At 42.5% G+C, this 24,888-nt stretch overlaps 1 protein-coding gene across 2 annotated transcripts in view; it reads left to right on the top strand.

The window, feature by feature from the left end:
• daam2 (dishevelled associated activator of morphogenesis 2) overlaps positions 1 to 24,888 on the top strand; it is a 238,821-nt gene that overhangs the window by 200,177 nt on the left and 13,756 nt on the right. Inside the window, exons 12-24 of one of the 2 annotated variants that reach the window (XM_071381760.1) lie at positions 1,587 to 1,645; positions 1,946 to 2,130; positions 2,531 to 2,818; positions 4,982 to 5,089; positions 11,253 to 11,282; positions 13,219 to 13,325; positions 17,554 to 17,638; positions 20,614 to 20,720; positions 21,261 to 21,349; positions 23,345 to 23,513; positions 23,734 to 23,841; positions 24,159 to 24,219; positions 24,474 to 24,605. In XM_071381760.1, coding sequence (XP_071237861.1) covers positions 1,587 to 1,645; positions 1,946 to 2,130; positions 2,531 to 2,818; positions 4,982 to 5,089; positions 11,253 to 11,282; positions 13,219 to 13,325; positions 17,554 to 17,638; positions 20,614 to 20,720; positions 21,261 to 21,349; positions 23,345 to 23,513; positions 23,734 to 23,841; positions 24,159 to 24,219; positions 24,474 to 24,605 — 1,528 coding nt within the window. The remainder of the gene's footprint in view (positions 1 to 1,586; positions 1,646 to 1,945; positions 2,131 to 2,530; positions 2,819 to 4,981; positions 5,090 to 11,252; positions 11,283 to 13,218; positions 13,326 to 17,553; positions 17,639 to 20,613; positions 20,721 to 21,260; positions 21,350 to 23,344; positions 23,514 to 23,733; positions 23,842 to 24,158; positions 24,220 to 24,473; positions 24,606 to 24,888) is intronic. The other variant, XM_071381761.1, reaches the window with a different exon arrangement.

The raw sequence follows: 24,888 nt of genomic DNA on the forward strand, positions 1-24,888 counted from the left end.
ATTTGTTTGATTACTTGTTAGATATTCAAATCAAATCAAATCAAATTTTATTAGTCACATACACATGGTTAGCAGATGTTAATGCGAGTGTAGCGAAATGCTTGTGCTTCTAGTTCCGACAATGCAGTAATAACCAACAAGTAATCTAACCTAACAATTCCACAACTACTACCTTATACACACACAAGTGTAAAGGGATAAAGAATATGTACATAAAGATATATGAATGAGTGGTGGTACAGAACGGCATAGGCAAGATGCAGTAGATGGTATAGAGTACGGTATATACATATGAGATGAGTACTGTAGGGTATGTAAACATAAAGTGGCATAGTTTAAAGTGGCTAGTGGTACATGTATTACATAAAGATGGCAAGATGCAGTAGATGATATAGAGTACAGTATATACATATGAGATGGGTAATGTAGGGTATGTAAACATTATATTAAGTGGCATTGTTTAAAGTGGCTAGTGGTACATTTTTACATAATTTCCATCAATTCCCATTTTTAAAGTGGCTGGAGTTGAGTCAGTATGTTGGCAGCGGCCGCTAAATGTTAGTGGTGGCTGTTTAACAGTCTGATGGCCTTGAGATAGAAGCTGTTTTTCAGTCTCTCGGTCCCTGCTTTGATGCACCTGTACTGACCTCGCCTTCTGGATGATAGCGGGGTGAACAGGCAGTGGCTTGGGTGGTTGTTGTCCTTGATGATCTTTATGGCCTTCCTGTGACATCGGGTGGTGTAGGTGTCCTGGAGGGCAGGTAGTTTGCCCCCGGTGATGCGTTCTGCAGACCTCACTACCCTCTGGAGAGCCTTACGGTTGTGGGCGGAGCAGTTGCCGTACCAGGCGGTGATACAGCCCGACAGGATGCTCTCGATTGTGCATCTGTAGAAGTTTGTGAGTGCTTTTGGTGACAAGCCGAATTTCTTCAGCCTCCTGAAGAACATCCGGCGCCGAAACGAGATGGCCGCCTCGCTTCGCGTTCCTTGGAAAATATGCAGTATTTTGTTTTTTTATGTGTTATTTCTTACATCGGTACCCCAGGTAATCTTAGGTTTCATTACATACAGTCGGGAGGAACTACTGAATATACGATTAACGTCAACTCATCATCGTTCCTACCAGGAATATGACTTTCCCGAAACGGATCCAGTGTTTTGCCTTCCACCCAATACAATGGATCTGATCCCAGCCGGCGACCCTGTGCGACGCCGTAAAAGGGGCAAACGAGGCGGTCTCCTGGCCAGGCTTCGGAGACGGGCACATCGCGCTCCACTCCCTAGCATACTACTCGCCAATGTCCAGTCTCTTGACAATAAGGTTGATGAAATCCGAGCACGGGTAGCATTCCCGACTGCACTGTCGGCGCTAGAAGGACAAGCATTTCGCTACACTCGCATTAACATCTGCTAACCATGTGTATGTGACAAATAACATTTGATTTGATTTGAAATGGCCCGTTTTTCCTCCAATCCATGTATTGAATTGACCGTTTGGCTCGATTTGGCGTGGACCATCGAGCCCTGTTTGTTACCAAATAGACTTTGATCAGGTTAAGAGCCATGTTGTTTGTCTTTCCTCACAGGTTGGTCAATGAAAATGAGGTTAAGCAATGGAGAGACCAAGCAGAGAAGTTCAGGAAAGGTAAAACGGTATCTTCTAGCTCTACTTGTTTGAAACATCGCCATATGCTGGCCATAGTGCAGAAGTGCATCTATGGGATTGTGTTATGCCTTTGGCCAGAGATGCAGAGAGCCGTGTGTGTGTGTGTTTGTGTCTGCATGTGTCCTTCTGTTTGCTTGTGAATGTCTACCGTGTGTAGGTGTAGTGTGTGCCTTTCTGTTTGTGTGCGTGTGTGCAAGTCCGAGTGCTAGTGTGTGCGAATTTGAGAATATACAACAATTTGAACAGCAATGACATCTTCTTCACCATGTGCTCTTTTAGACCACGCAGAGCTTATGGCCAAGCTGGAGCGGAAAGAGAGGGAATGTGATACCAAGACGCAGGAGAAGGAGGACATGATGAAGACCCTCAACAAGATGAAGGACAAACTACAGAGAGAGGGAGTAGAGTTGCGGTCAGCGCGGGACCAAGTGCTCGACCTGCACTCGCGCATCAGTGACATAGCAGTAAGCGTGCTGTCACAATGTCTCTTCTTGTCCCACTGTTTTAGGTTAAGTTTTCATTATTCGATGCAAAATCTCTGTATGTCTGTAGCCTTAGGGTTGGCAAATTGTAGTGAAAGATTGAGATTCAGAAAATCTTTATTGTCCCATTGCTAGCAATGTAGTTTCAACAGTATACATATTTTTACACATATTAAGAAAAGGCAAGCACATGGTCATGTTCAATTACATACTGTTCGAAGGTTGGTTTGAAACCACATGTTATATTCTTAATGTAATGCCAAATGCTCCATAGTTTGTTTTGGTTTAATGGTGTGCAAATAAAAGTATTTCATAGATTGTTTGATTTTCTTATTTCTAACTTGTAATCATCCCGTCATTTTGTCTTTCTTTCCACCGATAGGGTGACAGCGTACCTTTCCCTCCTCCGCCCCCTGGTGGCCCCGTCCCCCCTCCCCCCATGACCGGAGGCTTCCCTCCGCCACCTCCCCCTTTGCCATTCAGCTGCCCTCCTCCTCCCCCTCCTCCACCTGGAGGCCCTCCTCCTCCTCCTGGAGCTCCACCCATCTTCTCTGGAATCCCACCTCCTCTGGGCCCACCTGGATTTGGTACCACTGCAACCATGCGCTCCAAGTCTATCCCGCAGCCCTCGCACCCGCTCAAATCCTTCAACTGGGCCAAGCTGGGCGAGGTAAAGAGTACTGGTCTGTTGTCTGATTTCACTGAAATAACCACTTCTAGGCCTACATTTAATATAAATATATTTGTGTTAATGTACAGTAGCAGTCACAAGTTTGGAAACGCCTACTCATTCAAGGGTTTTTCTTTATTTTGACTATTTTCTACATTGTAGTATACTAGTGAAGACATCAAAACTATGAAATAACACAAATGGAATCATGTAGTAACCAAAATAGTGTTTTTCTTCAAAGTAGCCACCCTTTGCCTTGATGACAGCTTTGCACACTCTTGGCATTCTCTCAACCAGCTTCACCTGGAATGCTTTTCCAACAGTCTTGAAGGAGTTCCCACATATGCTGAGCACTTGTTGGCTGCTTTCCCTTCCCTCTGTGGTCCAACTCATCCCAAACCATCTCAATTGGGTTGAGGTCGGGTGATGGTGGAGGCCAGGTCATCTGATGCAGCACTCCATTACTCTCCTTCTTGGTCAAATAGCCCTTACACAGCCTGGAAGTGTTTTGGGTTATTGTCCTGTTGAAAAACAAATGATATTCCCACTAAGCGCAAAGCTGTCAAAGGGTGGCTACTTTGAAGAATCTCAAATATAAAATATATTTTGATTTATTTAACACATTTTTTTCCACTATTATTCTACAATGTAAAAATAAATAAAAACCCTGGAATGAGTAGGTGTGCAATTTAGACTATGAAGAGGAGGTTGTTAGAATTACAGCTAGGTCCTTACGTTGGTGATTGATGAACGTATATTGCAACAGACCACTGTGCTAGCATTTCACTATGCGCTGAATGGAGCCCATTTTGTTGAATTGAGTTTCTCAGGACAGAGAATATGCAGTAGACTCTATTCTGTCCTGGGTTAACTTTTAGTAAGTACATCATTTGTTACATGGGTCGTTCCACGAAATGAGTGCCTTATGCATCCCAATATTGAATTTTAAAAGCCTGTTATATTAAATGAAGTGCCCTTTAATATAGACCACATGGATAATTCAATTAATCAGATGTTTTATGTGAGTTGAGGCTTGCTAAAGTGCCAAGATTCTGCATTTTGACGTACCCTCCATCAACCCTGTGTCATTTCTCTGAAGATTTTAACCAAGTTTCACCATCATTGTAAAACCCTAGTTATTTTGTTGCTCTGACAAAGTCATTTCTGAAGACTATTTATTTATTTAATGTGATTAAGGATTTATTTAGATATGTCTCTTACTTTAAGGTCAACCCTGTTACGTGAACTGAACTCTCGTTTTAAATGGTGAAACTGTTCCTTTGTCAATATTTGTTTCGAAACAAATATTGAACATCTAATAGTCAAATCATAGAGTAAAACAGGTAAGCCGGTTCTACTCTTTTTGGCCATTGTCTGTTGTTTTGTGGTGGAAAACTGAGCGAGTCGACCATAACACTTCAACCCTGTTACTCATAAATAGGCTAATAAATGTTTTAAGTTTCATTTTTTTGGTGAAGCTTGTATTCAATTGCCAATCCCTGTTGCACACAACACGTTTCATTACTGGTCACAAGGGGATTTATGGCTGATTTAAGAAGAAATCGTCAACCATGTCACGGTCTAACCTGTAACTTTTTTTGGCACTTAATTGGTACTTAATATAGTAATTTTTTATTCAACCTCTTGAGATGGGAAAACTTAAGTTGACTAAATGTTAAAATTAGTTGAAATAAAAAGTTTATTTTTATCTAGTTACACTTCTCAAAAGATGATTTTAACATTTTTAAATTTGCCCCGAAATGACTAACATTGCTAACTTGCTAGCTAATTAGAAAAATAGTAGGCCTATGCAGTAGACTGTTCTGGGGCTAACTATTAGTTAGGGCATAATTTATTACAATGTATAATTGCTAAAATTCTTACACTTACATTTGTCTGCAATCATCTCTGGCACACAGCACATGCAGGACCCCCCCCCCCCCCCCCCCCTCCAATCCTCGATTATTACCGTTTATAATCTGGTCTAGGGTGAAGTTGCCCCTAGATGGTGATCTTGGGTCAGTTTAACATTTTCCCCTCTAATTAATTTGAGGATCGGTGGGAGGGGAAGCTGATCCTAGATCTGTACCTGCAGGAAACTTCAGAGTTTGTAATCCACCCTCAATTTATGCCCACCCTATGTCCCGCCTATGTACCTCGCAGAACAAGATCACTGGCACCATCTGGCACGACGTCGATGACCTGAGGGCCTTCAAGATCCTCGACCTCAAGGACATCGAAAAGATGTTCTCGGCCTATCAGAGACAGCAAGTATGTACACTTTGAATTGATTGGATAAGTAAAACAGCATTTTTAGTTAGTGGGGCGTTATCACCTAAACTGTCAACTATCGTGGGGATTGATATGTGTCTGTGTGCGTGCATGTTGGTAGTGTATGTAAAATATGTAGACATGCACTGTGTGGTTGCAGTGGCAGAAAGGGGTTGATTGTGTTTGAAGTAATGCATTGAGCCTTGATATCTTGGTGTGCGTGCATGTGCTTGTGCGTGTCTATGTGAGACAGAATGTATGTGTGTGTGTGTGTGTGCGTGCGCATGTGTGTGTATTTGAAGAGGACCTTTGAAGAGGACCTTTTGAAGAGGACCTTAGTCCCAAAGCCAGGAGTCTGGCTTACTCATGGCTTTATGCTAACCTTAGGTGCTGTTCCCTCCTGAATGGCTGATTCTGTGAATGTCAAAGAGCTGGAGCGTGCAGTAGTGTCTTCAGTGCAGGGGGCAGGCAAGGTTCTTCACAGGCTGCACCTCAAATGGCACCCAATTCCCTACATAATGCACTCATTTTGACCAGGGCCCATTGAGCTCTGGTCAAAAGTAGGGCTGTGGTGGTCATGAAATTTAGTCAGCTGGTAACTGCCATGCAAATAAGTGCCGGTCTTACGTTAATTGGCTGTTAATTAACATAAACACATTAAGTATCTCTGGGCCTACAAGACACTGATTCGAACCTTTGGAACATCGAGGGCTACATTATAAAAAGTGTAATAAATCCATTTAATATAGCCTACACAATCACAATAAATCCATTATTTGTTTTAGGCAGCTCTCAAGAAACATTATGATATGAAGACAATGTAGCCTATTTCAGAAGAATAGAATAACATATTCTGAGTCGTCCTTAAGTTAGGCCTTGATCTGGCTATGCTATGTGGGTGTGGGCTACACTGGTTCATTTAGCAGACAATAATATAATTCCCGTGGCATTATTTTTTATTAATTTATAGAAATAAGAATACAATTGAACATAGCTGAATAAAATCGAAAGGATATTTTTCCCCAAACGATTTCCGAGGGAGTGCAAACATTCTGTGTTGAGCATTTAACAAAGTGGTAATTTGAAACAGGTCCTCCTATATGCTTAATTTAAAGTTATTTATGCAACTTTAGTTTTGATACAAACCTTAGGCTATGCTATATGTTTTGATTTCTAATACATTCTAAGGCTGCATGATGTGACTCTATTGATGATTTGAAAAGAGTTGCATGATAGGCATGCACTCTGCTCTGTTTCGTGGTCCGTAGTGCTTGAGACATCAATCCCAGAGGCACAATTGGCCCAGCTTCGTCTGGGTTAGGGGAGGGTTTGGCTGGCTGGGATTTCCTTGTCCCATCGCACTCTAGTGACTCCTTGTGGTGGGCCTGGCGCCTGCAAGCTAACTACGAACGGCAGCTGGACGGTGTTTCCTCTGACACATTGGTGCGTCAAGAAGCAGTGCGGCTTGGCAGGGTCGTGTTTCGTAGGACGCATTGATCTCGAACCTTCGCCCCCTCCCGAGTCCGTAAGGGATACACTGAGTGCACAAAACATTAAGGACACCTTCCTAATATTGAGATGCACCCCGTTTGCCCTCAGAACAGCCTCAATTTGTCGGGGCATGGACTCTACAAGGTGTTGAAAGCATTCCACAGGGATGCTGGCCCATGTTGACGATATTGCTTCGCACAGTTGTCAAGTTGGCTGGATGTCCTTTGGGTTGTGGACCATTCTTAATACACACAGGAAACTGTTGAGCGTGAAAAACCCAGCAGTGTTGCATTTCTTGACACACTCAAACCAGTAACACTACCATAACCCTTTCAAATGTACTTAAATATTTTGTCTTGTCCATTCAACCTCTGAATGGCACACATATGCAATCCATGTCTTAATTGTCTCAAGGCTTAAAAATCTTTCTTGAACGTGTCTCCTCCCCTTCATCTACACTGATTGAAGGGGATTTAACAAGTGATATCAATAAGGGATCATATCTTTCACCTGGATTCACCTGGTCAGTCTATGTCATGGAAAGAGCAGGTGTGCCTAATGTTTTGTGCGCTCCGTGTCTAGGCCTATGGGCTACATGATGCATGTGCTGTTTCTTGCCTTAGACTGCACACACTGGGCTTCATTCATAAGTGATTATATTCTCACCCATCAGACTATTCTCAATTTAATCTGGTCTTTACATATACTAAGTAATATATGTGTGAAATTAGTTTAGATTTGGAATTGGCTAGTGGAGAAGGCAGAAATCCATTCATGGCAGGGCCAGCAAAAAATGTAGGTGGGACATCATTTGGTACTCAAACGATAATTAAATTATCATAAAACCTACCCTGTACCCGACTGTAATCGATCGCACACAACAAACCATCTAACGTGATTTTGCATTACAGGCCAAATAGTCTTGTAGTACTACGTTAATACATGACTCTTGCATTTAACATGCGACTCACATAGACCTACCCTTAATAAACCATAGGCCTATAATGAATTGACTATCAGGCAAGAACATAATTCCTATATATAACAGTAATGATCACAATAGGCAGCCATAGCCTATATAGAATAGAACAGTGATCACCGACCTTTTCATAGTCGAGATCCGTTTGAGTCAAAATGAAAGCCAAGTGCAATTCTCTGCTGGGCGCCGCAGATCAACTGTGCCTACAATGTATTGTGTGATAGCAATGACATGATCAATAGCCTATAGACTAGCGTGCATGGGCAGAGAAGCACAGGGCAAAGTTCCATTTCCAATTAAATAGAATTCCTAAAAATGATAGGTTATTTACATTGACTGGAAATAAATATTGTTTCATGCATTTGCCTTTTTTTCATATATTATAAAAGAGGTCAGATTTTCTCCATGTAGGCCTACCCCTTATTATATATAACATAGAGTCCCTTATATTTCAAAACTTGAGTCTCAAGCTAGGCTATGCGATAACACTGGTCAGAGGTCAGTTGTTGTAGCTAGGCTATGTGATAACACTGGTCAGAGGTCAGTTGTAGTAGCTAGGCTATGTGATAACACTGGTTAGAGGTCAGTTGTTGTAGCTAGGCTATGTGATAACATTGGTCAGAGGTCAGTTGTTGTAGCCTATTACTTGCGAGGCACATCGGTGTATAAATTAAAATAACTCTTTCTTTTTTTTCACTGGATTGATGGTCATGTCTTGTTTTTGCTAGCCAAGTTGGCTAGTGAGTCTTAGCTAGCTAGCTAATGGTAAGTAGCCTACACCGTGTATTTTAGCCTACACTGCGATAGCTACTATTTACTGCACATGTTATCAGTGCGAAGTGACACGTGCCAGAACCCGCCCATTATTTTGAAATTGATAAGCTGCTATTTTTTGTATTTTTTTTTTTACAAATTCAATCAATCAATCAAATGTATTTAATAAGCCATTTTTACATCAGCCGATGTCACAAAGTGCTGTAAAGAAACCCAGCCTAAAACCCCAAACAGCAAGCAATGCAGATGTAGAAGCACGGTAGCTAGGAAAAACTCCCTAGAGAGGAACCAGGCACTGAGCGGTGGCCAGTCCTCTTCTGGCTGTGCCAAGTGGAGATTATAACAGAACATGGCCAAGATGTTCAAATGTTCATAGATGACCAGCAGGGTCAGATAATAATAATCACAGTGGTTGTAGAGGGTGCAACAGGTCAGCACCTCAGGAGTAAATGTCAGTTGGCTTTTCATAGCCGATCATTCAGAGTTAGAGACAGCAGGTGCGGTAGAGAGAGAATCCAAAACAGCAGGTCCGGGACAAGGTAGCACATCCAGTGAACAGGTCAGGGTTCCATAGCATAGGCATAGCATAGGCAGAACAGTTGAAACTGGAGCAGCAGCATGACCAGGTGGACTGGGGACAGCAAGGAGTCATCAGGCCAGGTAGTCCTGAGGCATGGTCCTAGGGCTCAGGTCCTCCGAGAGAAAGAGAGAGAGAGAGAGAGAGAAATAGAGGGAGCATACTTAAATTCACACAGGACACCGGATAAGACAGGAGAAATACTCCAGATATAACAGACTGACCCTAGCCCCCCGACACAAACTATTGCAGCATAAATACTGGAGGTTGACACAGGAGGGGTCGGGAAACTGTGGCCCTGTCCAACGATACCCCCGGATGCCCCTACACCACTTGAGGGATATCTTCAACCACCAACCTACTACCCTGAGACAACCCCTGGGCCAGCCTAAACTCAATCATAGGACCTACTGAAGAGACGACTCTTCAATGAAGTCTTAAAGGTTGAGACCGAGTGTGTGTCTCTCACATGGACAGGCAGACCATTCCATCAAAATGGAGCTCTATAGGAGAATTTCCCCCCCCCCCCCGGTAAATAATCAAGCATAATTCAAATTCATTACATAGGCCTAAATGAAATTGATTTTATGTTCAGTACTAGATGTAATGCAAGATATCCTTGTCCTGAAAGGCATCTGCCAAATAAAATGTGTTATCTTATGGTGTATGCATCTTTAGGCCAGTGCTTGACTCATTTCGGGTGCCGTTGGCGTTTGTATTTAGATGCATTCTATAGGTGCAGGAAAAATAATACAAAAAATGTTTTGTTGCTCAATGTGCTTAATATTAGGAAACTTGTAACTTTTTTTCATAGAGGCCATCAAAACTCTGTTTTCTCACGCAATTGCATAGCATAGACTTTAGAAATGTTGCTGCAACATAGGCTTATAGGAACACTTTTTTCATTCTATGCATCAAGCAGCCATGAGGAGCTGGATCTCGCTGCGTAGCAGGTGACCCTATTTCACCCTGAATACCAGGGCTCTCATGAAGTGTTTGATTTGATTTGCGATGGCATTTGCATCGATGTCAATGATTAGAGGGACAATCGAGCGCTGAACACCAGGCCCTTAGCGACTGGCCGTTAGCAAGTTGGGTAGGCCACTAATTACAATGGCAACAGAGCGCACGTTTGGAGAAGCCTAGTTACCGTGACTCAACTATGATGTGGAATTTGACTGCGGTCATGACTTGTGACTGCCGGTGTGGCAGTCATATGATCATCATAACAGCCCTCGTCAAACGTAATGCACTATGTAAGGAATAGGGTGCTATTTGGGACGCAGCCATGGAGTAGGCTAAAACAATCAGTCAAAACCAGTCAATGTCGTCACTGTCATGAGGACTTACCACACCCCACACTTAACCAAAGACTTATATTCTCGTCAAGACCTTGAAATAGGGTGATTAGGGGACACTGCGCTACAGTATTTGCGTATAAGGGAACGGGAAAGGATGATACCTAGTCAGTTGTACAACTGAATGCATTCAACTGAAATGTGTCTTCCGCAATTAACCTAAAAACCTTAGCTGCTAGTTAGCTGTTATGACTAGCTATGCCTATACATGTTTTTGAAGCTAATGTACTTAGCAATGATTTAATCATGTACACACGCCCGTTTTAAGTCTGTACCGGTGTACTTAAGCTAATTAAGGCTAACTAGTCCAGTGATGTCAATGGTAGGTCCTAATTATCTTCAAATCTCCCAATTGGGTTTGTATGCAAGATGGATTAATCAAGTAATTTGCTGGTAAGCCTAATGTCAATAGTTTAAACAATGTTTTACCCACAGACTTAGTAAGAGGGTCATAAAATGGCCCATATGGAGGTGTTACCATAGTTTGTGTAACATTTAAAAAAACATGTTTTATTGGTTTAATCATGAGGTCTTTCGACTGCCTCATTTGAAGACGGTAGTGAAAGTGACTCATGAATGATATTTATTTATACAAGTAACCAATGGTCTCGTCCTACAATTACAAGTGCTATATTCCGTTTGATGGTAAACCAAAGCTTATATATGACTAGTCTTCCTTTATAGACTTTAAATTTGTAATTTTATCCACTAATATCATTTTGATGGGTTGTTTCCCAAAACCTTTTATAAACTCATCGCCACCAGTAGTGATGAAACAAGCCCTCGAAGACTTTCGATGAAGCAAGCCCCCCCAGAGACATCTGCACTTTTGCATTCTAGTATGTAGTGGTGTAGTCTCTAGTTGCTCTATAGCTAGCTACTGTGGTTGTGCCTTTCTTTGCCTGCTTGAAGTGCTAACCTTTGCATGTGTTTCGATTTTGGTCTCTCTCGCTCTCTCTCTGCACTCTCCGACTACCTGGGCAGGAGCTGCTCACTAACCAATCCTTCAAGCAGGTGAGTCTCTCGTGCTCCCGCACTGTTACCTCTCTCTCTCCTTCCTTCCCTCCCTCCCTTCCTCTCTCCCTTCTCCAAGCACACATGGGCTGCCACATGGATAATCATGTAGTGTTTGAAGTAGCTGGTGGAGTTATTGGTCTTTTGACCTCAACGGAGACTTTCTGGTGAATTAAAGGTTTAAATAAAAAATGTAAATAGATATTAGAAAATGAACCATTTATAGTATATTTCAATTTTAATGAATTGGCTTGCTTGATTAGAGGTTAATAAGCATTACAAATGTGTTCTAAATGTACTTACCTGGATAAAAAGGGTTAAATTAGTAAACAAATAAGATAACAGCAGAGATAGATCTGTTTTAACAGTGATGGGTTGTAGATTGTGCTTTTAATGATATCTTAGTACTAACACTGTCCGTTAGATAACATACCTAAACATTTCAGTCCGCTCATGACTGACAGTGAATTTGAAAGTGTCATGGGAAAATGGGGTTGGGATCAGTTCAATTTCAATTCAGTCATTCAGGAAGTAAGCACATTGGAATGTGCGCTGGTATTGACCCCATTCCTGACATGTACGTGTGGGAAAGCAATCAGTGGTAAAATCATCAGTCAGTTGTTAACAACACTTCTCAGTTCTGACCTTAGTTAGGTTCATGAAGGCAACGTGTCATTTCACTATCGATCATCATTGTCATAACAATCGTCAGCATGATCATAACCATCATCACTAAACTACAACGAACAAAGTAAGAGAAGTATGAAGCAGAGCTCAGTTAAGTCCACTTCGCTAAAGCCAACAAACTAGTGTGGCCAAGAACACCAAAAAAAGGTTCCCCCAACTACCTTTTGATCACCCCAGTTCATCGTAACAGTTATAAGGTGTATACATCTCGAGTGCGTGCGTGAGTAGAGAGAGATAGCAAGGCTGGGCGGCTGCAGTACAGCAAATGGGAGTGGTCCCTTGACCCTGTGCCATCCTACCAGTCAGGCTTTGCGGTAGAACTATTGGTCAATGCGGGCATGGAAGAAAAGCATCTTTCTCTGGAAGCCAGTAGCTGTTTCACATGCGTCATCCTTCCCGTAACCCCAAAGGGACATTTCGGGAAGTGCCGTAAGCCTGCTTAGGCCATAAATAAAATACTTTTGAACATTTCAACCCCAGACAGTTTTTAAACATCTATTCGTTCCCCTTGTGGATTTTTTTTATGCCACATTTGTGTGAAGCTTACCAAAATATCTGACAAGCTGCCTCGAGCCCAGTTCGTAGCGCCGTTTCCTGCCCTTTCGGAAATGTTTATGGAATAGCCTGCGCTGTGTTCTTGATGGTGACTCACCAAAAAGCTTTCCTCCCAAGACCTATTTTAGATTTTCTGCTCACACCGACATGGACTTTTGATGCTCTTTTTTTCATGGCTTTTCTGAGCTGTTTTTATATGCCTGACTGCAATGCTTCATTTCATCAAGATGTTTATAAGACCTCCATAATGCCCCAGTAAGTGATGTGTGTGAAACCTGACATAAGCACTCGGTGACAGTTGAAAACCTTTCCTGGCCAGGTGCCTTAGCATTCAACCATAGGGAGGGTACAGTATGGTAGTATTGTGGGTAGACTTCAATGTAGGGGCTTTAAATACCTTTTCCTGCACTTAAGTGTCCATTTGTCCCATTTCACATGAAAAGAAGTGGCATCACACGTCTTCCATCCAATCATTTGCTAATTGGCCTTAAACTGAATATGGGTGCGTGCGAAATGGCACCCGTATTCCTTATAGTCCACTACTTTTGACCAGGGCCCGCCTTGGTCAAAAGTAGTGGACTATAAAGGGAATAGCGGCACCCAATTCGATTCTCACTTGAGGTGTCAATACTGTACACTGTCAGACACTGATCTCGTTTCTTCTCTCCTCCCTTTCTTCTCTCTCTCCGTGAAGAAAGAAACAGGCTCGATGGATGACCTGTACCTGAGCACTCGCAAGGTGAAGGAGCTGTCGGTAATCGACGGTCGCCGCGCTCAGAACTGCGTCATCCTGCTCTCTAAGTATGCACAATCACCCTCCTGTGTCGACGCTAAGTCGTTTAATGTAACCCTGGGACATCAGGACTCAGTACATTTAGACACATACAGAATTAGAGGGGGGGTACAAAGAGGTCGGAGGAATGGCTGGAAGGGTGGACTCTGGGATTTGAAATCGGTCTGCTAGGGAACAATATATGTATGTGCCTAGAGCGTTACCACTTCACACCAGCCACCGCATATAGGACTCAGTGTTGTTTTGTTACGCACATCACATTATGGTCCAGTCTCAGATGTATTTGTGCTGTGTAGCCAACTACTATGTTCGTTATAGGAGTTGGCTATACAACACAAACAGATATAGGATCCAGGTTAATCGCATTATAATTCTCAACCCTTGTAACCATAAAGATGGCATTATATTTGCCTTTTTGGCATCTATCTTTGCAATATATTATGTTAGAAAGTATGGAAGGTACCCTGAACTATACTGCAAAGTAAGTACACGGTAACTCAACTTAATTTCAAGGGCAATTCCTCCACATATTCATCATCACCAAACCAGTGGTAAAAACAGTGTGTTTCTATGATCTGTGGTGCCGTGGTAGCAACGAGGTGGGGGGACAGGACCTCCGAGGGTCAAGCGTTCCACAGAGATGCTGGCCCATGTTGACTTAGATGCTTCGCACAGTTGTGGCAAATTGGCTGGATGTCCTTTGGGTGGTGGACCATTCTTGATACACACGGGAAACTGTTGAACGTGAAAAACCCAGCAGCATTGCAGTTCTTGACACACTCAAACTGGTGTGCCTGGCATCTATTACCATACCACTTTCAAAGGCACTTAAATATTTTGTGTTGCCCATTGACCCTCTGAATGGTACACATCCATGTCTCAATTGTCTCAAGGATTAAAAATCCTTCTTTAGCCTATCTTCTCCCCTTCATCTACACTGATTTAACAGGTGATATCAATAAGGGATCATACTGTAGCTTTTACCTGGTCAGTGTATTCTTAATGGACTCCTCAAGGAGGAGGACATCTGTTCAGGAAATGCAATTATATGGCATAGTAGTCATTTAGAAGAGCAGGGATTTTTAAACTGGAGCCAAGGATGTGTGATTTGAAAAACATGACATTTATTTTTGTCGAAGTAATTGGGGAATCACAGTTATAAGCATGACTGAAATGACAAATGTCTAAAACTAAACAGTTTAACTTCTCCTCGGGGGATGTCCTGGGATCAATTTTTGTCTCTTCAAGGGAGCTAACTTCTCCCCCAATTCACAATATGGCCATTTGTATGCTTTAGTGCCCTAAGAGAGATGATTGAGAGTCTTGTCCCACTTCACAGATCAATAGACAGGATGTTAGAGCCCCCACATGCCCTGGAGCTCAGGTCCCTGTCATTGCCTACGTCCCAAACGGCACCCTATTCCCTATGTTGTGCATTACTTTTGACCAGAGCTCTATTGGCCTAAGGGTCCCATTTAGGATGCCGCCAATGCCATTGCCTAAAAACTAGTGGGTACATACACAGGCCCAACCATTTCCAAATGAGGTCAGTCTGTAGTCAGTAGGGCTTTGTTGTGTACTGCCAGTGAGTGTCATCGATCCAAACCCAATGCAGTGGGCATTGATCAACTCTGCTGCTGACAGCAGTTGGCCAGACTCCCGAGGTCGAGTATGGTCTGGTACAGCAGTACAATGTATGGAAGTTACCCTCCAGTACTACAGTACATTGCTTGTACTGTTGGTTTTTCATTAGTCAATCCTTTGATTATGTTATAACCTAGTTGAACGGATAGGTTGACATGCTAGTATTTTTTGCGCAACCAATTTTGACAGGCTATTTCATGTGAAATGCTTTGTTTTGTTAGGTTCTAATTTTGAGTAAATAACTCACGGACACTTGAGAAGCTTAACCAAGTTGAATTCTTCCCAAAGGGTCGATACAGCTGTAATTCAGAGAAACGACATGTCACACAAGCACTGATATTTAACCCTTTCTCCTAGGCTGTCTCCTCCTCCACAACTGAACATCCAATGCATCTCCGTTGCTAGACCTTAGTGATATCTGTTCTTCCTCACTTCATCTGACCTGACCTCTTCCCCAAAGTGCTCACTCCTCCCCAACTCACGGCTGTCACGGTTATTGATTCCAGACTGTGTCTCTTCTCCTCCCAGAGGATCCCTGATGGCTAACAATAACATATCTTGACATAATGTAAAGTTATACATCGCCCTCTCTCCCTCGGTGACATTGTTAGTTTCTAAGATCTCCACACGTCTCTCCTTATCAATGCCTGTCACATGTAATCGCTTCCCTGCACTCAACACATTCCAAGCTTAGTTACAAACACTATATACCTTCCACCTATAACCCTTATCTTCTGGTGTAGACCCTCCACTATATACCTTCCTCCTATAACCCTTAACTTATGGTGTAGACCTTCCACTATATACCTTCCTCCTATAACCCTTAACTTCTGGTGTAGACCCTCCACTATATACCTTCCTCCTATAACCCTTAACTTCTGGTGTAGACCCTTCACTACATACCTTCCTCCTATAACCCTTAACTTATGGTGTAGACCCTCCACTATATACCTTCCTCCTATAACCCTTAACTTCTGGTGTAGACCCTCCACTATATACCTTCCTCCTATAACCCTTAACTTCTGGTGTAGACCCTCCACTATATACCTTCCTCCTATAACCCTTAACTTCTGGTGTAGACCCTCCACTATATACCTTCCTCCTATAACCCTTAACTTCTGGTGTAGACCTTCCACTATATACCTTCCTCCTATAACCCTTAACTTCTGGTGTAGACCCTCCACTATATACCTTCCTCCTATAACCCTTAACTTATGGTGTAGACCCTCTACTATATACCTTCCTCCTATAACCCTTAACTTCTGATGTAGACCCTCCACTATATACCTTCCTCCTATAACCCTTAACTTCTGGTGTAGACCCTCCACTATATACCTTCCTCCTATAACCCTTAACTTCTGGTGTAGACCCTCCACTATATACCTTCCTCCTATAACCATTAACTTCTGGTGTAGACCCTCCACTATATACCTTCCTCCTATAACCATTAACTTCTGGTGTAGACCCTCCACTATATACCTTCCTCCTATAACCATTAACTTCTGGTGTAGACCCTCCACTATATACCTTCCTCCTATAACCCTTAACTTCTGGTGTAGACCCTCCACTATATACCTTCCTCCTATAACCATTAACTTCTGGTGTAGACCCTCCACTATATACCTTCCTCCTATAACCATTAACTTCTGGTGTAGACCCTCCACTATATACCTTCCTCCTATAACCATTAACTTCTGGTGTAGACCCTCTAAACCTCGGCACTCCATCAGTGACATGAATAAGTATGTTTTCATATTCTCAGAACCCAACCGTTTGCATTGTGTAACACATTGCCTGGTGGGGATAAGCTATATTGACTTTTCAATATGAACCCACATTGATTGGAAACATGGCACCACTGTGTGTTTGTTTGCAAATGGTTGGTTAGCTTCTACAGTGCTAATTGTCCCCCCCACCGATGAAATTGGGAGGGGGACTATGGATCTGCCTCCGTCTGGATGTACGTTAGTACGTACGTCACACGTGATATCTCAGACACCCACTGGCCCGAATGCAGATAGGCTAGTGGTTAGAGTGTTGGCCCAGTAACTGAAAGGTCGCTGGATGGAATCCCAGAGCTGACAAGGTACAAATCTGTCATTCTGCAAGGCAGTTAACCCACTGGGAGCCGAAGACGTGGATGTCGATTAAAGGCAGCCCCCCGCACCTCTCTGAGTCAGAGGGGTTGGGATAAATGTGGGAGACACATTTCAGTTGAAGGATTTCAGTTGTACAACTCACTAGGTATCCACTTTTCCATGAATGCATTTTGCCATAGAGATCCGGCATTTACAAAAGTACACTCATTGGCCCAAGTTGGGAGCGGCGTCATTCATGGGGGATGACATGTTTACTGTTGCCTTGTTAAGAGAGAGGGTTTGTTTTACTGTTCTTCAACAAGACATTGTACAAGCTAAACTGTGGGTACAAATTAAATTAAAAATGTAATTAAAACACAGTAAACAGAAGACATACGCGAGCTAAGGCAGTTAAGTCACATTTAGTGTAGATTCAGTATCCCTCCTGCCTCCCTGCAGTTTGTATTATCATTGCTAACTAAATCTCTTGCGGTCTGTTGGTCTGTCCTCGCAGGTTAAAAATGAGCAACGAGGAGATCAAGAGGGCCATTCTAGAGATGGACGAGCGGGAAGAGCTAGCCAAGGACATGCTGGAGCAGGTAATTTATCCTCAATAAAAAATACATTAAAAACAATCCTTTCATATCTTGATTACATTGAGACAGCGTCACGTCTCTTTTGTTATTTGTGTGAATACTTGGGAATCGATTTCCTAAATTAAATTCATTTTTAGATGAATCCATGGTGATTTAAGTATTTTTTAAAACAAAAAACGATCCCCCCCCCCCCCCCCAAAAAAATGGCTTGCGGAAGGTATTGGCCCTCGGGCCGCCTGTTGCCGACCCCTGCTCTACCAGATCATCAGCAGACTCCATCATCATAATTTACTGACCCTCCAGAAGATGCAGTATTCAAAGACTTGGCCCCTATTGGTTGACCTGACCTGTCATATATTGCTTGTTTGTTTGTTCGTTTTTGGTTATGAAGCACAATGAGATTTCTATTATGAAAAGAAGTTTAATAAATTATTATTATGATTATTAAAGGGGTAGTTCAGCATTTTACAATTTAATGTTAAATGGTTCCTCACCCAAGTAGACCATTGACCAGGAGAAAATGTAATCCATGGTTTGTTTTTTCTTTATATGTCAAATCAACTCAATATTTGGTGGCTGATAGCTTGTGGATGTTTAAAGAAAAAACCCATAGTCACTTGGGAAAGAGATAAATAATTCCTTTTGCCGGGCAGACTTTTATGCAAAGCGAGTCTTGCGGCGTGCATAGACATTGACAAAGAAAACCAGGTTAATGCTTTGCTTAGGGGCACAAAAATAAAGTAGACCACGTGAGAATTAAGCCACTTTCTGGCTACATCCCGATTCTCCCCTCTTATCTGAAGTGTGCACATGCACACTCCCTATCATAGATTTAACACTGGTGGAAACTCCTTCCAACCAATGCTCACACCCATCCTATGCTTTTAAATCCTTTACTGGACGTGTGCAAGTGCACACTTTGGAAGAAGGGTGGAGAATTGTTTTGGCATTTACTTAATAAGTATAACTCAAAATATCAGACTTAAGATATTTACCTGTATACAGTACCAGTCAAACGTTTGGACACACCTACTCATTCCAGGGTTTTCCTTTATTTTTACTATTTTCTACATTGTAGAATAATAGTGAAGACTTCAAAACTATGAAATAACACATGTAGTAACCCCCCCCAAAAAGTGTTATTTTATATTTGAGATTCTTCAAAGTAGCCACCCTTTGCCTTGATGACAGCTTTGCACACTCTTGGCATTCTCTCAACCAGCTTCATGAGGTAGTCACCTGGAATGCATTTCAATTAACAGGTGTGCCATGTTAACAGTTAATTTGTGGAATGTCTTTCCTTAATGCGTTTGAGACAATCAGTTGTCTTGTGACAACGTAGGGGTGGTATACAGAAGATAGCCTTATTTGGTAAGGAAACGACAGTCCATCATTACTTTAAGACAAATTGTCAGTCAATCTGGAAAGAACTTTGAAAGTTTCTTCAAGTGCAGTCGCAAAAACCATCAAGCTCTATGATGAAACTGGCTGTCATGAGGACTGCCACAGGAAAGGAAGAGGATAAGTTCATTAGAGTTACCAGCCTCAGAAATTGCAGCCCAAATAAATGCTTCACGGAGTTCAAGTAACAGACACATTTCAACATCAACCATGAATCAGGCCTTCATGGTTGAATTGCTGCAAAGAAACCACTACTAACGGACACCAATAAGAAGAAGAGACTTGCTTGGGCCAAGAAACACGAGCAATGGACATTAGACTGGCGGAAATTTGTCCTTTAGTCTGATGAGTCCAAATTTTAGATTTTTGGTTCCAACCGCCATGTCTTTGTGAGACGCAGAGTAGGTGAACGGATGATCTCTGCATCTCTGCACCGTGAAGCATGGAGGAGGAGGTGTGATGGTGTGGGGATGCTTTGCTGGTGACACTGTCACTGATTTATTTAGAATTCAAGGCACACTTAACCAGCATGGCTACCACAGCATTCTGCAACGATACGCCATCCCATCTTGTTTGCGCATAGTGGGACTATCATTTCTTTTTCAATAGGACAGTGACCCAAAACACACCTTCAGGCTGTGTAAGGGCTATTTGACCAAGAAGGAGAGGAGAGATATTGTGTAAGAGTGCTGTGTAAGAGCTATTTGACCAAGAAGGAGAGTGCTGCATCAGATGACCTGGCCTCCACTATCACCCAACATCAACCCAATTGAGATGGTTTTGGATGAGTTGGACTGCAGAGTGAAGAAAAGCAGCCAAAAAGTGTTCAGCATATGTGGGAACTCCTTCAAGACTGTTGGAAAACCATTCCTCATGAAACTGGTTGAGAGAATGCCAAGAGTGTGCAAAGCTGTCATCAAGGCAAAGGGTGGTTACTTTGAAGAATCTAAAATATAATATAGATTTTGATTTGTTTAACACTTTTATGGTCACAACATGATTCCATATGTTTTATTTTGTCATTTTGATGTCTTCACTATTATTCTACAATGTAGAAAAGTGTAAAAAATAAATAAAAACCATTGAATGAGTAGTTGTGTCCAAACTTTTGACTGGTACTGTACATAACTGTAGATTAAACTACAGCCACACAGATGCACGAACATGGATAAAATCATATATACATGAATCAGTTGTCAATTTTTGTCAGTCAAAAGTTAAACTCACGTCAACTTGTTTTATACAAAAGTGGTTACAGCACAAAGGCAGACATATTGTGCGTTTTTTTTATGGGCAATCGTCTCAATTGACCATCATCCGTCTATAAGGATTACTCCCATTAGCTCAATCTGTCATTTTCAGGAACAAAATCTGCGGCCTACATGAAAATAACATATGTATTTGGGGATGAACCAGAACTATTCTAACCAGTAAAATGACACAAATGATGATATGAATGCAGGGATGCAAATTCAAGTAATCAATCGTGTATTGCTAACTACGTTGACATTTCTTCGATGCATTATAAGACAACGTGGGATTTGATTTGAGTTCCTCCTGGGTTTGTGCTTGTGTAGCTGCTGAAGTTTGTCCCTGAAAAGAGTGACATTGACCTCCTGGAAGAGCACAAACACGAGCTGGAGCGCATGGCCCGTGCTGACCGCTTCCTCTTCGAGATGAGCAGGTCAGCTTCGCCATTTTGCTAACACCCCATTTCCGAAGAGATTCTATTTGCCAGATATTTTTAACTGTGCTATTTCACAAAAGTTTTGAACCTACAGTAAATACATTTTACAGACAGTCTATTTTACAATTGTTATCTTGTTATTAGTCCCACCCTTTGGCTCCATTCAACCCCTCCCATCTATCTCTTAACACCATCCATATTGGATTTCTATTTGCCATCTATTTTTCAACTGTGCTGTGATGCTTCACAAAAGTTATAAACTTTCTATTCTCATAGTTTCTACAGATTGTAAATTAAAGATAAACATTTGTTGCTAAAAGTATTATTATATTATTGATCGATTGACTATGACTTTTCAAATCACCCAGTATTGCTATCTGCAGCGTTAGCTCCAGGTAAATGTTGCAAGGGAGCATGCTTTTTTTTCTCGTTTTGAAATGATTCTCCCTGGGGACAACATTAACTCGTAACTATTTTTGTGTCTGTTTTTTTCTCTCTATCCCGTCCCTTTCATCCCCTCTTTAATCCCACCTCTAGAATCGACCACTACCAGCAGAGACTTCAGGCCCTGTACTTCAAGAAGAAATTTGCAGAGCGCCTGGCGGAAACCAAGCCCAAGGTCGAAGGTACGATTGAGTAGCTAGTCAAAGACACTCGGGCCCTGTGGTCCTGTGTGGCTCAGTTAGTAAGTGTGTGGCCCTCAACTCACTGATAAGATGCTATACACAAAAGCCTCTGGCAAAGAGCATATCTTCATTCGGATTCACTTTTTTTCTTTTGGCTACATTGAATGTTCTTGAAGAGGCTCCTGTAGATGAACTGAAATAGCAGAGGAAATGCGAGGAGAGTAGCCATCAGACTATTATAAATAAAAAGGCCCTGGTTATCTGTGGTGAAACCGCAATGAAGAGAAAGATCTAGTAGGAGGAGAGGAATTGTCAATAAGTCTGTTAATTAGACATCTAGCAAAGCATTTCTCTGAGCTTTTTGTGTTTGTGAGCATGTGTGTGTACGGTATGTGTGAGTCGTGTGTGTGTGTACGTGAACTTATGTGTGCATGCCCATGTGTGTGTTTGGACCGTATGTGGACTGTTACCAGGGAGGCTGTTTTGGAAAGCTGGCAATTGTTGAGAGGGGAGAGGCGTTCTCATAGACACAGCTGTTCCCTTCTAAGTGCCGCATGGGTAAAGGCTTCCAGCAAAAGGCACGCCGTACACACATGTGTATATGTGTGCTCGTGCATTCGGGAGAGAGAGTGTGCGTGAGAATGTGTATTTGTCTGTGATTTGACTGTGCGTGCTTGCGCTTGTTTTAGAAGTTACCTGAGAGGTTTCTACTCCGGCTTATGACATTAAGACACGCACAGTTGAATAACCTTTGAATAAGATACAAGACAAGTAATCCTATCATAACCTCGGAGACAACTTTTGATGGAGGAAATAAGCAGCCCTGAGTGGAATTGATTTAAAAAACTCTCCATGACGTCCATGCAGGATGAGGACAGTTTGTGGGTTCTGGAATGGAACGAGGCAGACACTGTACAAGTATGATTCAGTCATGTAACTATTGACTATGTCTATATTTCACAGAACGTCTGCTTAATACTGCATCTGGAAGTGTTTGGTGATTTGGTGTATTTTGACAATGGCTTTTTAAAATAAATATTACTCTTCGGAGTACAGTAGGTGGCTCCGACAGTGTGAAAAGGTTCTTCTCTACCTTTTCACTAAACCTGATTTTGCTCCCTTCACAATCGTCATTGTCGGAAGTAGATGGGAGTAAAGGAAGCGTCAAGGGGTCAGATTGTTGACGTCTACGAAGCATCTACGAATTGCTTATGTTCTTCTTATGAATGTATTACGTCCGGGTTACGAAGTCCTTATGTAGTCTTACTGTTTTTCCAAGGCCCACCCAGGACGTCCAGTCCATCAACTGACTGTATGGGACCTACATATATCGTGTGGCTAGCCTTTAATTTCAACAATTTTTTTGCTTCGAGCCAGTGTTTTACAAGCTCCCTCGCAGGAGAACGGACTGTAATAATAACAATATGGATTTAAAAAGGTATATCTTTACGTCCATCCAACCAGGGACTTCAGTTCCCAGGGGGAAGAGATAGGCAGCGGATGATGTCGTTGTTAATTGCCCTCTCTCTCTCTCTCACTGGAGTTTGAGGTTGAACCCTCAGCTAAGACGTCATGGATGTAGTCTATGGGAAGATCTCAATTGCATGCTCCTTGCGTCCTCTCACCTCGTCTCCTTCTCAAAACCCATTAGAGGAGGTCATCAGAGGGGAGGGACTTCTGGCTTTCTTATCCAATGGGTTTTGAGAAGGAGAAGATGAGAGAGGACGCAAGGAGTATGCATTTGAGATCTTCACCATGTTATACCTATTGTTCTCTCTCCCTCTCTCAGCGGAGTTTGAGGTTCAAACCTTAGCTACTAAGGATGTCTTTCGTTGTTGAATGCAGTCTGGGACAGCTATCACGATGCATTGCAATTGTTACCCCCACCCTCTCTCTCTCTCTTGCGTTGAACCGTCATCTACTATGGACTTCATGTCTAGCATTGTTAAATGTAGCCTAATATGTTATAGCTCCCTCAACCCCCCTCTCTCTCAGCCATACTGAGTGCCTCTAAGGAGGTGGTCCGCAGCAAGAGGTTGACTCAGACCCTGGAGGTGGTCCTGGCCTTCGGCAACTTCATGAACAAAGGTCAGCGGGGCAACGCCTACGGCTTCAAGGTGTCATCCCTCAACAAGATCGCAGACACCAAGTCCAGCATAGACAGGTCAGAGCGGGCACACGAGGGCTTAACTAAACGGTTGCACGGACTGGGAGGGGTTGTGGGCAGAGATTTGCAGATCAAATGTGTGAGTGGTGAGAGGGTGTTTGTAAGGGTGAGAGAAAGTGGATTAGAGAAAGTGTGTGTTTTTCTCTGTGTGTGAGAGAGAGTGATTTCAATTACATGTGTGTTCTCTCACTCTCCATTCTAATGTGCGTTGAAACAGGAACATCACCATGTTGCACTACCTAATCATGATCTTTGAGAAGAACTACCCTGACATCCTCCACATCCAGCAGGACCTGCTCAGCATACCTGAGGCAGCCAAAGTCAAGTAAGTACCCACCGCCTGCTTGACGCAGATCTAGGATCAGTTTACCTCATACCGAATCCTAACCTTAACCATTAGGCCGCACGCAAAACTGACCTTAGATCAGTGTCTAGACGCAACTTTGTCCTACTCCACTTTACTGAGGTACCATTCAAAAGCTATTTGAAATAGGGCGCTGCTCTATGGGAGCTCAAGGGAGAGGTTGCTCTTAGCTACAGATCTAGGATTAGATTATCCCTTATTACCCCGATATACTTAACCCATAGTGGGATAGGATTAAATAATAACTGACATCTGAACGTCTTCCTTTTCTAAACCAGTCTGGCTGAGCTAGAGAAAGAGGTGCACAACATCAAGAGTGGACTGAAGGCTATAGAGACGGTGAGTTGTCAATCATTTGTGTGTGTGTGTGTCTGTCTGTCTATATGTGTGTGCTTGTGATGCGAATCTGGCGACTGTCTCTGTCTTTACTTACTACACACACACTACACACATTCCTATGTAATACCTCCGTCACTTAAGAGAAAGAATAAGACATTTTCTGTGCATACAAGAGCGTATGTTACAAAGACTAACAGCAGAAAAAGTGAGTGAAAAAGAAAGTGAAATGATAACATCCCTCTCTCCCCTTTCAGGAGCTGCAGTACCAGCAGAGCAGGACGACGGACCGAGGGGACAAGTTTGTCCCCGTGGTGGGGGACTTCATCACAGTGGCCAGCTTCAGCTTCTCTGAGCTAGAAGACCTTCTGAACGAGGCCAAGGACAAGGTAGAAACCGTTGACCTCTCAACCCTTACCATCACCCTGACCCTAATCATAATATTTTGAAGTAGGCCAAGGACAAGTTAGGGGCACCTCTCAACCATGAACATTAACGGCTCCAATCCCATTCAGAATACTCTTGCCAAACCAGTATGAGAGAGAGAGGAGTTGGTGGTGGGTAAGAGAGGGAAGAGAGGAACCTTTGTGCATCTTTCCAACCCTGTGTGATGACTAATATTTATTTATTTTTAATTCCATTCCTTTACTTTAGATCGTGTTTATTGTTAGA

The sequence above is a fragment of the Salvelinus alpinus genome, chromosome 33 (assembly GCF_045679555.1).
Source record: "Salvelinus alpinus chromosome 33, SLU_Salpinus.1, whole genome shotgun sequence".
Classification (NCBI taxonomy): Eukaryota; Metazoa; Chordata; class Actinopteri; order Salmoniformes; family Salmonidae; genus Salvelinus; species Salvelinus alpinus.